Here is a 12,768-nt window from a genome sequence, read left to right as displayed (position 1 = left end):
GGAGAGTCGGATAAATTATTTTCTTATTGCAAAACCTTAAATTCACACTATATCAATTAACATATTATAACTTAATACCTTAACCTAATTCGAGAAAATACGATCACAATACTTAAAATTACACTTCATCGAAGAGAGGGTGGGAAGGGTGGGTTTTAGTTACGTAATATAATATCATCTAAAATATGGGTGGGAAGGGAGGGCTTAATTATATAAATCTACTGAGACTGAAACCCAAAGCATCTCCTACCATGGGAGGGATGGGAGGGATTTAACTATTTACTGAGATCTTTACAAGCCAGCAATCTCCAACCATGACAACCCAGCCACTCAGTGCCTAATTGGGGATGCAAAGTTGAGTGTAACTGGATGCCTTCCACTCACCATCTAGAATGAGTGGGATAAACTTTGATATTAATTTGCGAGAGGTTTCTCATTGGGGATAAATCAAATAAAGATACATCCACTTCATTAATTTAATATCACTGTATTTCTTTGACTTATGAGTTTACTGTAAGATTTCAGAACGCTAGTAATGACGGATATTAAGAATAATTTGCCAGACGGGTATAGAAACGGTCAAGTATTGAGCCTTTGAGCCCTGAGTCGGTGCAACACATACCTGGATAATCTGGTGTAATTCCCACGTTGCTCTAGCGTTGAACTCGGCTCCTTTACGCTGAATCTCCTTACTGTTGAAAGACGAGAACGAGCATTGAGGTATGGCTCCTCTCAATTGCTACTCTCGGCGTGATGTTCTACGTTGTTAGAATGATTTGGTATTTCCTTCTCCTGACATCTGGCTGACTCGCGACTAAAGCTTGGTTCTCCAAGAACTCGAACCAAAGACTGATCACTAAGACTTGATCATAGACTCGATCAACTGCACCCTGAGGACTCCTCTATGGACTTCCAGGACTTGATCCAAAACCTCTCTCGTCCTGTGGTTTTGTTGAGCTTTGTCCAACCTCCGTCGTCTGCTTGTCGTCTGCTTGCAGCACGTGCGACACCGTTTTCACATGGAGAGACAAATTCCTTCCATGTGTCAAGACTCAAAATTGCAATCCTCGACACGCTCTGATTTCCCGATTCTAAGCAATTCTCCGCATATCCGTAATTTCGTGAAATTCGTGAAATCTTACAGATTCACTTTATACAATGTATAGAATCTGGCTAATGTGAGGATAGACACATTGTCAACATTTCCTTCCTACATTGCCAGACTCTCAACGAAGACATTCTTATTCACATTTATTTACAACAAACTGCTGACACAAACATTAGCAACATTGTGCAGCTTGCATTATACTCTCATACACAACATTTAATTCCCATAACCTTAATAAATGATTTTTATGACATAAACATTAAAACAGAATCAAAAATATACAAATCAATTTACTCGAAAATCGAGTGCTGCTACAATATATATATATATATATATATATATATATATATAATGTTTGTGTTTAGTATGTTGTACGATGGAAGCTGATGAAAGAGCTTTATATTATTCTTGATTTTTTGACAGGTAAACAAAGAATATTTCGGGGATTAATCTACTCGATTATTATAATAAGATTATAATAATGTATTTTATTTTTTCTCTTGTATGTATATTCTCAGTCCTGCAGGAAGCTTTCATTTCTTTCTTGGAATAGATAAACGAAGACTTTGGTTCGGCTTCTCCTTCACAAATCTATGTCGAAAGGTTGACTTTATCGCTACCAACACAAATTACTTCTTCTCATAGAAACCACCTACAAATACACTGTACTGCTGAAACAGAAACCATCAACTAAAGAGGTCATAAATTTTGCCATTCCTCGTGTTTGAAGTTCCCGTTCTTCACAACGACTTCCTTCCTCCCGCCCCTGTTAAGAAGTTCAAAGTAGGTTTTCAAAAGGACTGGCTCCCGCTGAGAAGGAAAGTGGGATGAGGAATGACTATAGTGCCATCTAGCAGTTAGACGGCCAAGTACGTGAACACGAAAAAATCTGATTTCTGATTTCTGTAGATTCAATAATGAAGGATATAATTTCTCATCGATTGTGTAATGAATGTCATTGGAAACAGCGAAAAAATAGTACAGTAGCGCACAAATACAAAGATAGTACTCCATTCTCAAAAAAGTCCGAAGTTTTTAGCTCTTTTCCTTACTGTAAAAAAACAGAAGACTTTTCCCTCTAATTTTGATCATTTTCTTATGGGAATTTGGATTATAATTATCTGTATTTATAAGAAGAAAATATCACGCACAGCGTTCAAATTGCACCTTTAAAATGAGATGCATCATATTGAGTGAGCTATTGAGACATTTTTGCGAAAGAACGAAATGAAACCATGATTTGCCTAAAAAATGGTTGAGATCCCATGTTAAATTGAACACCAATCTTCCGGCCGCTGTGGCGCACTCCTTCTCCCTCTTAAGGAGAAACATTGCTGTGACGCATGGGAAATTATTCCGTCAGTGCATAAAAATCACTGCGAAACCACATTTCGAAATTGAAAGGACCAAACAGTTTATAAATAGGGATGGACGCCAAAGTCTCGTCTCTTGTTTCGCAAAAATATTTGAGTCTCATCTCTTGTTCATCTGTATCAAATTTCTAAATCAAAGACTTTTATTTTTTATTCAGTTTTCTGTGAAGAAATGTCCTCTTTCAGCACTCAGGCGAGAAATCGTTTCCCAGTAAAATTTAATAAATAAATAAATCATGTATGTCTTCAGGTTTAGAGATGGAGGGAGTATTAACTGCAGCAAATGAAATTTTGGCACTTCAATTCCATTATTCGACGTTTCCTCCCTATGGATACGTGCCTGTCTTTACAGGTATTTCTTTACCTTATATCAATAACGAATTTATAAGAAATCCTTTTTATTAATCTCGGAATTGGGGAGGGCGTGGAGTTTTAAAGCATAGATATGATTAACAGTAGCTTCTGTTTTCTTTAAAACTTCTACAATTTACGGACTTCAGACCGAAAGCCTCCTCCCTGTGACCGCCATTGCCTTATATAATAATAAGCTACAGTATAATTCTCAAATAAATAACTTATCTGACATTCCCATTTCAGTTGCTATTTTCTTCCATTCTCTATTTAAAACGTGCCTCTTATGATGTTTGTGTTGCTTATTTCATATTGCTGGAACATTCCTCTATTAATATATCTTTCATAATCAAATATAATAGTGCAGCAAAACCTCTCGGGCATAGACACAATCCTCTGCAGACGAAATTCTAAACAAATAAAGACTTTATTCCCTGCAGTGCTTCAGGCAGAGCCAATGAGAATATGAGCCACAGCGATGCTTTCGCTGAACATCGATGTAAAGACAAACTCAGTTGTTCATCATCGCGATCACTGATTCACCCTCGCGGTCGACTTCTAGGTCGCGATGTAGCGTACATCTTCGGCACGCGCTTACTTATTTGAATCCATGTTTGTGCCAGTATCGAGGGTGCGACCGCGACTTAAACCTCGACCTCGATCGCGAGGTATCTTCGGCATGTCCCTACCCTTGGTGTTTGAATTTCCGGGTTGATGCCTTAAGATATGCTCTCTCCAATAAGCGAGAGCAATTCAATTGTGATTTAAGTATTCCGCTGAAAAAAGTCAAATCGATTTTATTAAAAAATAATTGATTCTCTATCTGACTTTTTAATAATTATTAGTCTATATTCTATTACTACTACTTTAAATGATATACTTATGACATATAAATAAAATCATTATAGCTAATGTCTTCAAACATCATCCTAGGAAACTTCACACCAGCCAGGAACTAGTTATTTTGAATATTTCCAAGAGAAATGGCTTATTAAAGGGTTGTTGATTAAATATTTGTGAAATACTAGTAAATAGTCCCATATGCTACTGCGGGTAATATTTTACGTTCTTCTTTCTGTACTTTTCATATAAGTAGATTTTATATGAAGTAGGAATTTTCATGAAATTCTAATACCTTTTACAGACAATCTTAGTGATCTACCTTCATCCCTTTTTCTTCCATTCTAAATGAAAAATCTAAACATAAAATTTCATGTCTCTAACCTTAAAGAATTCCGGGAAATGCACATCTTACCGTAATAACTGGAACCCTTCCACAATACTTTCCACAAATCTCCAAAAATACTTTACGTCACTATACTATGTACTGTCCAAATTTCAAGTTTCTATCTCAAGCAGTTTGGCCTAGTTATCAATCAGTCAGGCGGGTAAGATTTCTTCTTTTATATAGATACATTAACGAATTCACCGAAACCGTTTACGTCAAAATCAACCGTAAAAGACACTCATCAGTAAATTTCTCTTCTGGGATTTTCTTAGAAAAATTAGCCATGTTCATTTTTATCATCAAAAATGTTATGTTGTTGGGTAACACTAACTTCTGAAATGTAAACAAAGTCGTCGGAATCTTCTTCGAGAAAGTCAAAGTTCTATATTCTCCATCTAATTATCCTCAAAATAAGGAGGATTTTTAAAAATCTCTAAAGAACCCCGCGGAAACCTAAAGCTTAAAATTTGGTCTAAGTTTCAGTATGTTGTACGGTGTAGCTTGGTGTACTAGACCAACCTATCTACTTGCAAATAGACCATTGGTCGACTAATGAATCAGCGAACATCATAATTTTCGTTTTGCATATACAGGCACGAGAAGTGTAAATCTATAGCAAATCTGGAGTTCGACCATGTATTTATTTTCTTCTTTTTACTATAACGAAACTTCGTTCATTCTAGATGTATTTTTGGATACAAATCCTATCTCTGTAATAATATTTTTCTTCTTCAACAATAGTTTATAAACGTGAAAAGTGGGCGATGGAATAATTAACGCTTTCCTTGCTTTCCAACGCATTCTTTTGACAATGTTAGGTCGTGCTTAAATTACAAGGATTGTGGTTCTATAAGAATATTGTACAATACAGTTACTTATTCTTCGTATCATATGTTATTATTGTTTTATTCTAGTCCTTTCAGACTCCGCACCAAGTTCGCTTGTAGCATCATGCGTACTAATTGGTACTGGTACAGGTGCCATATATGCCACTGCGGAAGAAGTGCTAAGAGAAGAAGCTGGGTCAACTGATCTTGCAAGCGCCCAAGGACTTCTGAAGATTTCAACTGGACTTCTCATAGTTTTGTTTACGTTCGGAATGGGTAAGGAAGTATATGTAACTTGAGTAGCTCCAAATAAAAGATACACACTCTAAAAAGATACAGCATAAAGAAAATATTAATAGCACCACATTTTAATCTAAATATTCATTGAAATGAAGTATGTTCAGATTGCGGAAAAAAACATCATCACCACCACGTTTTCGGAAGTGTGATTTTGTGTGGAGAAATTCCTTCTTTAAGCTAATGAAAGTACGATAAATTAGTTTTAGGTGTTTACGCGTTCCGGCGTACGAATCATATTCACAGATTCTTAAATATAGGCGATGAGCTCCACATCTGTGGCGTTAAAATCAAGTAGTGCTTCTAACTTCTCTGGTAGGACTGCACTCAAATATAGAATTAGAAGTGTTTTTAAGGGTTTTAATACATATTTTCATTGCAATGTTAGGACCAATTTATATGCACAAGGAAAAAAATAAAGATTTTATTTTTTCTCGTTCTGCTCTGATGACTTTATGGACGTTGAGGGAAACATCCCTCGTATTTTAATTGAGTAGATTTGAATTTCAGTCTGGTATTTGTAATTAGAATACTACTAAGAAGTCCACGATCTCGATTAGTTTTCTTTGGATTATACATTACATTTCGTTTAATTTCTTTGTCCGTTTCATTAATTTACAAATCACGAAATGTTAAATCTTTCTGTTCTTTTTTCTTTGGAGTTTAACTTTTTCTTCTAGCATAAGTTAGTATATTATTATTATTAAGTATTCTGCCTTTCGGCAGGTCCTGGGACTAATGAGGATTTTTTTTTTTTCAATTTTAGATGTTGGCCTGGAAATGTTTCTTCCACTTTTGTCGATCTTCAGCTCCCTCTTTTAACTCCCAATATTTTCTCCTATCTTTCAAATCATCGATCAGCTGTGTTCTTCTTCTTCCTATTCCTCGCTTCTCGCTTCCCTTCCATCTTTCCTTCTATGGCGGTGTGAAGAAGACAATTTCTTTGCAAGATGTGTCCAATCCAATTGGCCTATCTACGAAGGATGGTGGCTAGAAGTGTCCTCTTTTCTTCTATTCGTTTTAAAACATCTTCGTTTGTTGCTCTCTCTGTTCATTTTATCTTCTCCATCTTCCTCTAACACCACATTTCGAAGCTATCCAAATATTTCCTCTCTCCAACTATTTTGTCAACTATTTTGTCAAAACACAGTGTCAACACAGTCTCACAGTTGTCAACAACACAGTGTCAACTATTTTGTCAATCATCTCCTGTAGTACTCCTTCGGTTTTAGCTATTATAACCGTATCATATGCATACCTGATCTTGTTAATGATCTGCCCTCCAATCTTGAAATCTCCAATTCCCATTAATGCTTCCTTCATTAAACATTCACTGTAAATGTTGAATAATTGGGGCGACAAACTACATCCTTGTCTGACTCCTCTTCCAATCTCCACACTATTGGTTTCTCCTTCATTCAAGCGCAGCTTCACCGTTGTCCTGTGTACAGGTTTTGAATGAGTCATCAATCTCTCCAGTTGACTCCGATTTCTTTAAGTATTTTCATAAGTTTCGTCCAATTGACTCGGTCGAAAGTTTTTCGCCAGTCGATGAAGCACAAACACAACTCTTCCTTTACATCAAGAATTCTTTCTGATATAATTCTCATCAATCCAATAGCATCTCTGGTGCCTTTTCCTTTCCGGAATCCAAATTGATCTTCTAACCTCTCATCTATCTTACTTTCCAGCTGCCTATTCAGTATGCGTGCAATGATCTTTCCAGTATGGGAAATGAGGCTCATGGTTCTGTGATCGCTGCACTTCTTTGCTTGTTTGTTCTTGGGCAATGCAATCATTGTAACATCAAGAAAATCCTTTTTCCATTCTCCACTCAGGTAGATCTTGTTAATAAGCGAAGTCAGTACTTTCATTGCGTTGTCTCCTAATCCCTTGAGCAAATCTACTAGTATGTCGTCTTTTCCAGTGGCCTTTCTCCTTCGCATTTCTTTGATTGCTTGTACTGCTTCACTTTTCAATATACTGGGTCCTTTTTCATCATCATCCACCTCTTCCTCTTCTTCGATCGCAATATCTTTGGGGTGGTTCTTCTGATCATACAGATCTTTTATGTATTTCTACCAAATTCTAAGGATTTTTTGATGGTCAGTGGTTACATTACCTTCTTGATCTTCGGTGCCGAACGTTCGTATACTTTTGTTAGCTTTCCCTCCTAATTCTTGTGCTTTCTGGTACATCAGAATAAGTTAGTCTAGCCGTCTTCAAATTTGCTATTCCAAAAATTGTAAGTTCAGAACTCACACTCGACCGAGGTGAAGCTCTAATTTAAATACATAAATGAGTATTGGCTTTTCCGCTTAATTTATTTTTGAACTTTGTGTAGTTAGTCGCATACTTACGTCCTATGTGACTTACGACAACCCGTGCTTACGACTAGTTGTAAAGGTTGGATTAGGTGGTTATTACCTAAGTCTTATCAACGACCTTTAATAATAGGAAACTATAATAAGAGAAAATAATAACTATGAAACCAATGTATATGCACAAGGGAAAAAATAAAAATCTTATTTTTTTATCGTTTTGCTCTGATGACTTTATGGACATAAGAGAAAAATAACATATCACTAACAGAAAAGTTACTGTTACTAAGATTATATAAATATAAACAATTCTGAACATTAATAAATTTGTTTGTTTGTTTTGTAAGTAAACCAATTCGTACTCAAGCAGACAGTGTTCGAATTTAACCTCAAAAAAAATTACGATTGTAAGAAGATATTAAACGAGTAGTAAACTCGTATTAGAAAAGAAAGGTGAAGAAAATGTGTAAAATTAATAAGCCTTATAAAATAATAATTAGAATGAAAGATTAAAAATTATTGGTGAGAATTATATGTATGGTAGCAGCTACACTCTATCGTACGAAATTTGATTGTCCAAATTCTAAATCGTATGAGTTAGACAAATTAATTGATAATCATAGGCGCTTATTTACTCGAATAAGACGGAGTTTTGTAACCACCCTGTGAACTTTAATTTATTTGTACAATTCGTGAGAGTTCGAAAGACCAAATATTGTACGAATTTTGATCAACTGAAACCGTCAACCGATGATTTATGAAGTGGTATTTTATACTGTACTATGTGCTACTATCTGCTACTGCGTGGCCGACTTACGACCGATTTGACTTACCACCTGTAAGTTTACATATTTCTAATGTCTATACCTTTATTCGTTATATTACAACGGTTAATAATTTGTTTTTCTTACAGATACCTATCATGATGTTATGCAGTACGGATGTGGCGCTTTCTTCAGGATTTTTGCTGTGGCAAATTTAGTGACTGCAGTTACTTGGTTATTTATTCCTATTATCAAGAGACTGCGTCGGAAAAAATAATTACCGTTAACATCTTCATTATTTTATTTCGGAGAGCTAGAACACGTGAATTTGGGGTTAACCATTGGTGGCTCTAAGAGTTCTACAACAAGGAAGTCATATCGGCAATGGCAGCAAAATTGGCTTTGTAACCCGTTTCCCCACCTCTCGTCGCAAAAATCATGCTCTGACTTTGGAACCTCCATCGATGTTTTACTTTGAAGACATTCTTTAAATTCTAATATTAGGTGCAAATATTACAGAAAATAATTGTTATTATCCAATAACATACATAGATACATACAGAATTATTTAATTTAATTTTACGTGCATTATTCACCACAAAGAAAAGAAATAATGAAATGAATTCCTTATCTTACTTCCAACGGAGGTGGATGAATTAATTGAAGAGAATTAGAAATAATTTTTGGAATGAGAACGTGAGAAGAAACAGCCAGAGAAAAAAAAAAGCTCACGGACATGATATGTCCACAACAAACTCATGTAGGCGGAGAATCAAATCGGGTATCCCTCGCACCAGATAGAGCACTCTACCATTGACGCACAATACTTCCTTCTCAATCTATTCTCTAAAAATCATTCGTCTACATGCCCATTGACATATATACTTAAGAGTGAAATTTGAAATAGATGTAAATACTTAGTTATAGTGAAAAGTTAACTTACATTATCAAGTGAGACCGTCAACCGATATTTATTTACTTTATCGGATATTTATTAATTTACTTTTAAAATAGAGGAGGACGCACAGTAGTTCAGTGATAGAGCGCTTACATCTGGTCCATGGGGTATCTGATCCCATCCCCGGCCAAGTATATAAGTTTATGGTGAACAACATCGTGTCTCTTGGGTTTCTCGGGGTGCTCCACTTTCTCATTCCATAAATTCTTACATCATTCACTTGCTTTAATCATTCATCTCTCTTAGCCCAAACGACATAATCGTGGGACGTTAAACTTAAAGATTTCATTTAATTTCACTTACTTCTAAAATAGAGGCGCAATAACATTTTCGTGATGTATCGAAATAAGTATACATTCAATTTCGTCTTTTTCTAAAGCAAATGAGTAATCATTTGACCAATCATTTTCAGCACCAACATGTAGATAGGTTGTTTAATGTAGAGTATGAATGACACGTGTTCCTATCGAGAATTGAATCCTTGTACCCCATATCGAAGACGCGTTTGCAAACCGTATACTCACAAGGAAGCTTCAAACCATGTATAAATTTCCACAAATCTACAGGGGACCGAATTTACTGATCCTCCGTAAATGTCTGTCTTAAATCTATTTTACATGATTTGCCAACTGACTACTCTCTACTTATTGGTATTTTATAATTTTGAATTACAAGTAACTCGCGATAATCGTGTGGATAATCTGGATATTCTATTGTGGATTCTTCTCGTCTTTGATACAATATGAGTCATTCTTTTGTGTGTGTGCGAGAAACGGAACAAATCAATATCACTTCGCTCAGATTGAGTGCGTCATACCCCCCCACCAAGTGAACTTTGTGGTGGACAAACACCGTGTTCGTGGGTTTTCTCGGGGTTCTCCCGTTTCCTCCTACTTTCTTCATTCCACCATTTCATTCATTTCTCATAATCACCGTCTCCTTTAGCCTAACCGGCATAACCGTGGGACGTAAAACTCAAAGATTTCATTTCATTTTTTCATATACCCGCAGAACTTGGGCTTATTCCTATTTCCTCTTCTCCTGTGGTCCCATCTGTCGACTGAAACGAAATATTTTTTTTTCAGTCACGACAATTATGTGATTACATTGTACATAACAGGAAACGTTTAAAGGGCTGCTCGGTGTAGCAGATAATCACTAGAAAATGCGAAGGCAGAACATGTAAACTGAGGCTAGTTTTAGACGGAAGCATTTATCGTAGCATTTCTCATAGCAAAAATCGTATTATCGATATCCTACCGTGTAAAGTAGTAAATGGTATAGCATTTCCCATGCCATGGCATATCCTATGGCATTTCTTGTCGATAGAACCTGCTCTATTTCGTAGCATTTCCCCAGCATTTCTGGTCCGATTGCAGTGCCGTGGTGTGTTAAAAGGAAGCAAAAGATTTTGTGCCAAATATCCATGCTCTTTGTTCTGTGTCGAAAATTGAATTGTAGTAAAGAAAACTGAGTTGGAGTACGGATGCTCTTTGCCCACATACTTCTTTGTGGTTTTCGTTTTCTAATATAATCGGCGAGAACTGTTGTTACAACCACTATAGCCTTAGCTACCTCACGGTTTAGTTTCGAAGCCATAATTGCGCTCTTCTCCAGTGATTTGTTTGCTACGTCATGACAAGATGCTTATCAAAATGCTACCGTGTAAAAGCACCATATACTTTTGATGCCATAGAATATTATACGAGATTTTTGGCAGTACATCTGCTACGAGAAATGCTTCCGTCTAGAACTAGCCTAACAGTAACATCAAGCATTGTGACTTACACTATGTTGTCAAATGTTTCAGACATCAACCAGGGTTTCAAACTCAATATTAAAATAAATATTTTTTGTTGCCATTTGTATTTGGTATACAGGAATAAATGCCCATGCTTCATTATTTTTCTTCGTATTAAGTGGAAAGGCACATGACTTTATGACTATATTAAGAAGCGTCCCTCGCATTAACAATATTATGTTTTAAGTCTCAAATGATCAGCAAAGAAATTTAAAAGAAAAAATATTACACTAAATGTATATTGTTTCAACTAAAATTATATTTTTTGTATGTGTATCTTAAAAAGGTGTAAATACATATACTTACAATTTACTCTTATTGTTTTAATAATACACCACTCACGATTAAAATACGACATCACGCAAGAGATAAGATAGCACTACTAAAGTTGGCAGTGTGAAATCTGAAAGTATTAATCTGCTCACAAAAACCTAGACTGTCTTCCAATCTAAGTCCGAAAAAATTAAAACAGTATGGAAAACCCGATATTTCGCTTTAAAAAGATAATATTTAAATTCATATAGTCGAAAATTGAATTTGAAAATTCTTACTCTTTTCAAAATGCAGTATAATCCCGATTTTATATTCCTACGTTTTACGAAAGATTATATTGGTCTTGTAAAGTAGCACTATATAGATAGGAACATAAGTAAAACCATATGAGTAAATGCAAATGCTTCTAGGCATTTAAGGAAATCCATATGAATAAATTTCCCACATTTAACAAAAACAAATAGTGCAGAGAAACATCATTAGCAAATAGAAAGTAATAATATACATCGCTCATGAGTAGCCACATATTAACTACTATCGATAAGTGATTTGTAAATGGGCATTTCTATAAATATCTACAAAACCTAGTGTCAAATGTGTTCCCATAATTGTCGACTATCACTAGAATTAATATTCTTCCAATACCATAATAGAAGAGTGCCCTCTACTGATACTATAATTTCGTTTTTTGCTACTAATTACCTTCAGGATACGTGTGGTAAATATCCCAAATGCGAGTGCCAGTTATCCTGTGATTGTGAAGCAATAAATTCCCGAGGAACATCAATATCATTCAATAACGATTTAAAATTCTGCAGTCTTATACATTGTGTTAAATATTTACGTGTACGAAAACGTCATTAGGGGTCGCCCAGATATTACGTAACGCGAAAAAGGGGTTCTGTCTTGCGTTATGAAGTGTGATAAGGGGGGAGAAAGGGGGTCACGTCTTTGTTACGTAACGCAATTTTTGGCATAATTTTTATTTTTATTCTCAGGTTTATATACAATCTTTTAAACAAATAATTTTATTCAGTTCTTTTCCTTTTTATAAACAAATAAATACATATTTCTATTGTTTTGGGAATTTACGAACATATATCCTATATAAATTGAATCATGCACAAGGAATTCAAAGTCGATACTAGACACCAGCATGAGTGGGACGAATCCTGCGTGTATTACAATTGAATAAAATTGCATTTTGTGGCTAACGCAGCATTATGTTTATGGCACATGCTTTTCTGAAGTTAGTTCTTAATGAACGTAACCACCACTTGAAAATGTCCTTGCCTTTCTACTCGTATCGCTATTTCTGAGAATTTTATTTAAAACTTCTGATTTGAATCATTACCCACTCATTCTTCTAAGGAGTTTCGCATGTGAAAGAGAAGAAGCTCTTTTCCGTGAAATATTTTCTGTGACGGAACGATACACGGTTTGCAGAGCAAAATAAGGTAGCCTATT

General features: G+C 35.5%; 1 protein-coding gene across 1 annotated transcript in view; it reads left to right on the top strand.

The window, feature by feature from the left end:
* Positions 1 to 11,340, top strand: part of LOC145680724 (uncharacterized) — a 59,749-nt gene extending 48,409 nt beyond the window's left edge. Inside the window, exons 5-6 of the mRNA XM_081751668.1 lie at positions 4,975 to 5,163; positions 8,419 to 11,340. Of these exons, the coding sequence (XP_081607794.1) occupies positions 4,975 to 5,163; positions 8,419 to 8,546 (317 nt within the window). The 3' untranslated portion in view covers positions 8,547 to 11,340. The remainder of the gene's footprint in view (positions 1 to 4,974; positions 5,164 to 8,418) is intronic.
* The last annotated feature ends 1,428 nt before the right edge of the window (positions 11,341 to 12,768 follow it).

Source organism: Thermobia domestica, chromosome 3 (genome assembly GCF_964235325.1).
Source record: "Thermobia domestica chromosome 3, izTheDome1.hap1.1, whole genome shotgun sequence".
NCBI classification, from domain to species: domain Eukaryota; kingdom Metazoa; phylum Arthropoda; class Insecta; order Zygentoma; family Lepismatidae; genus Thermobia; species Thermobia domestica.
The sequence above is the reverse complement of the archived record's forward strand: the minus strand, read 5'-3'. Positions and strand labels throughout refer to the sequence as shown.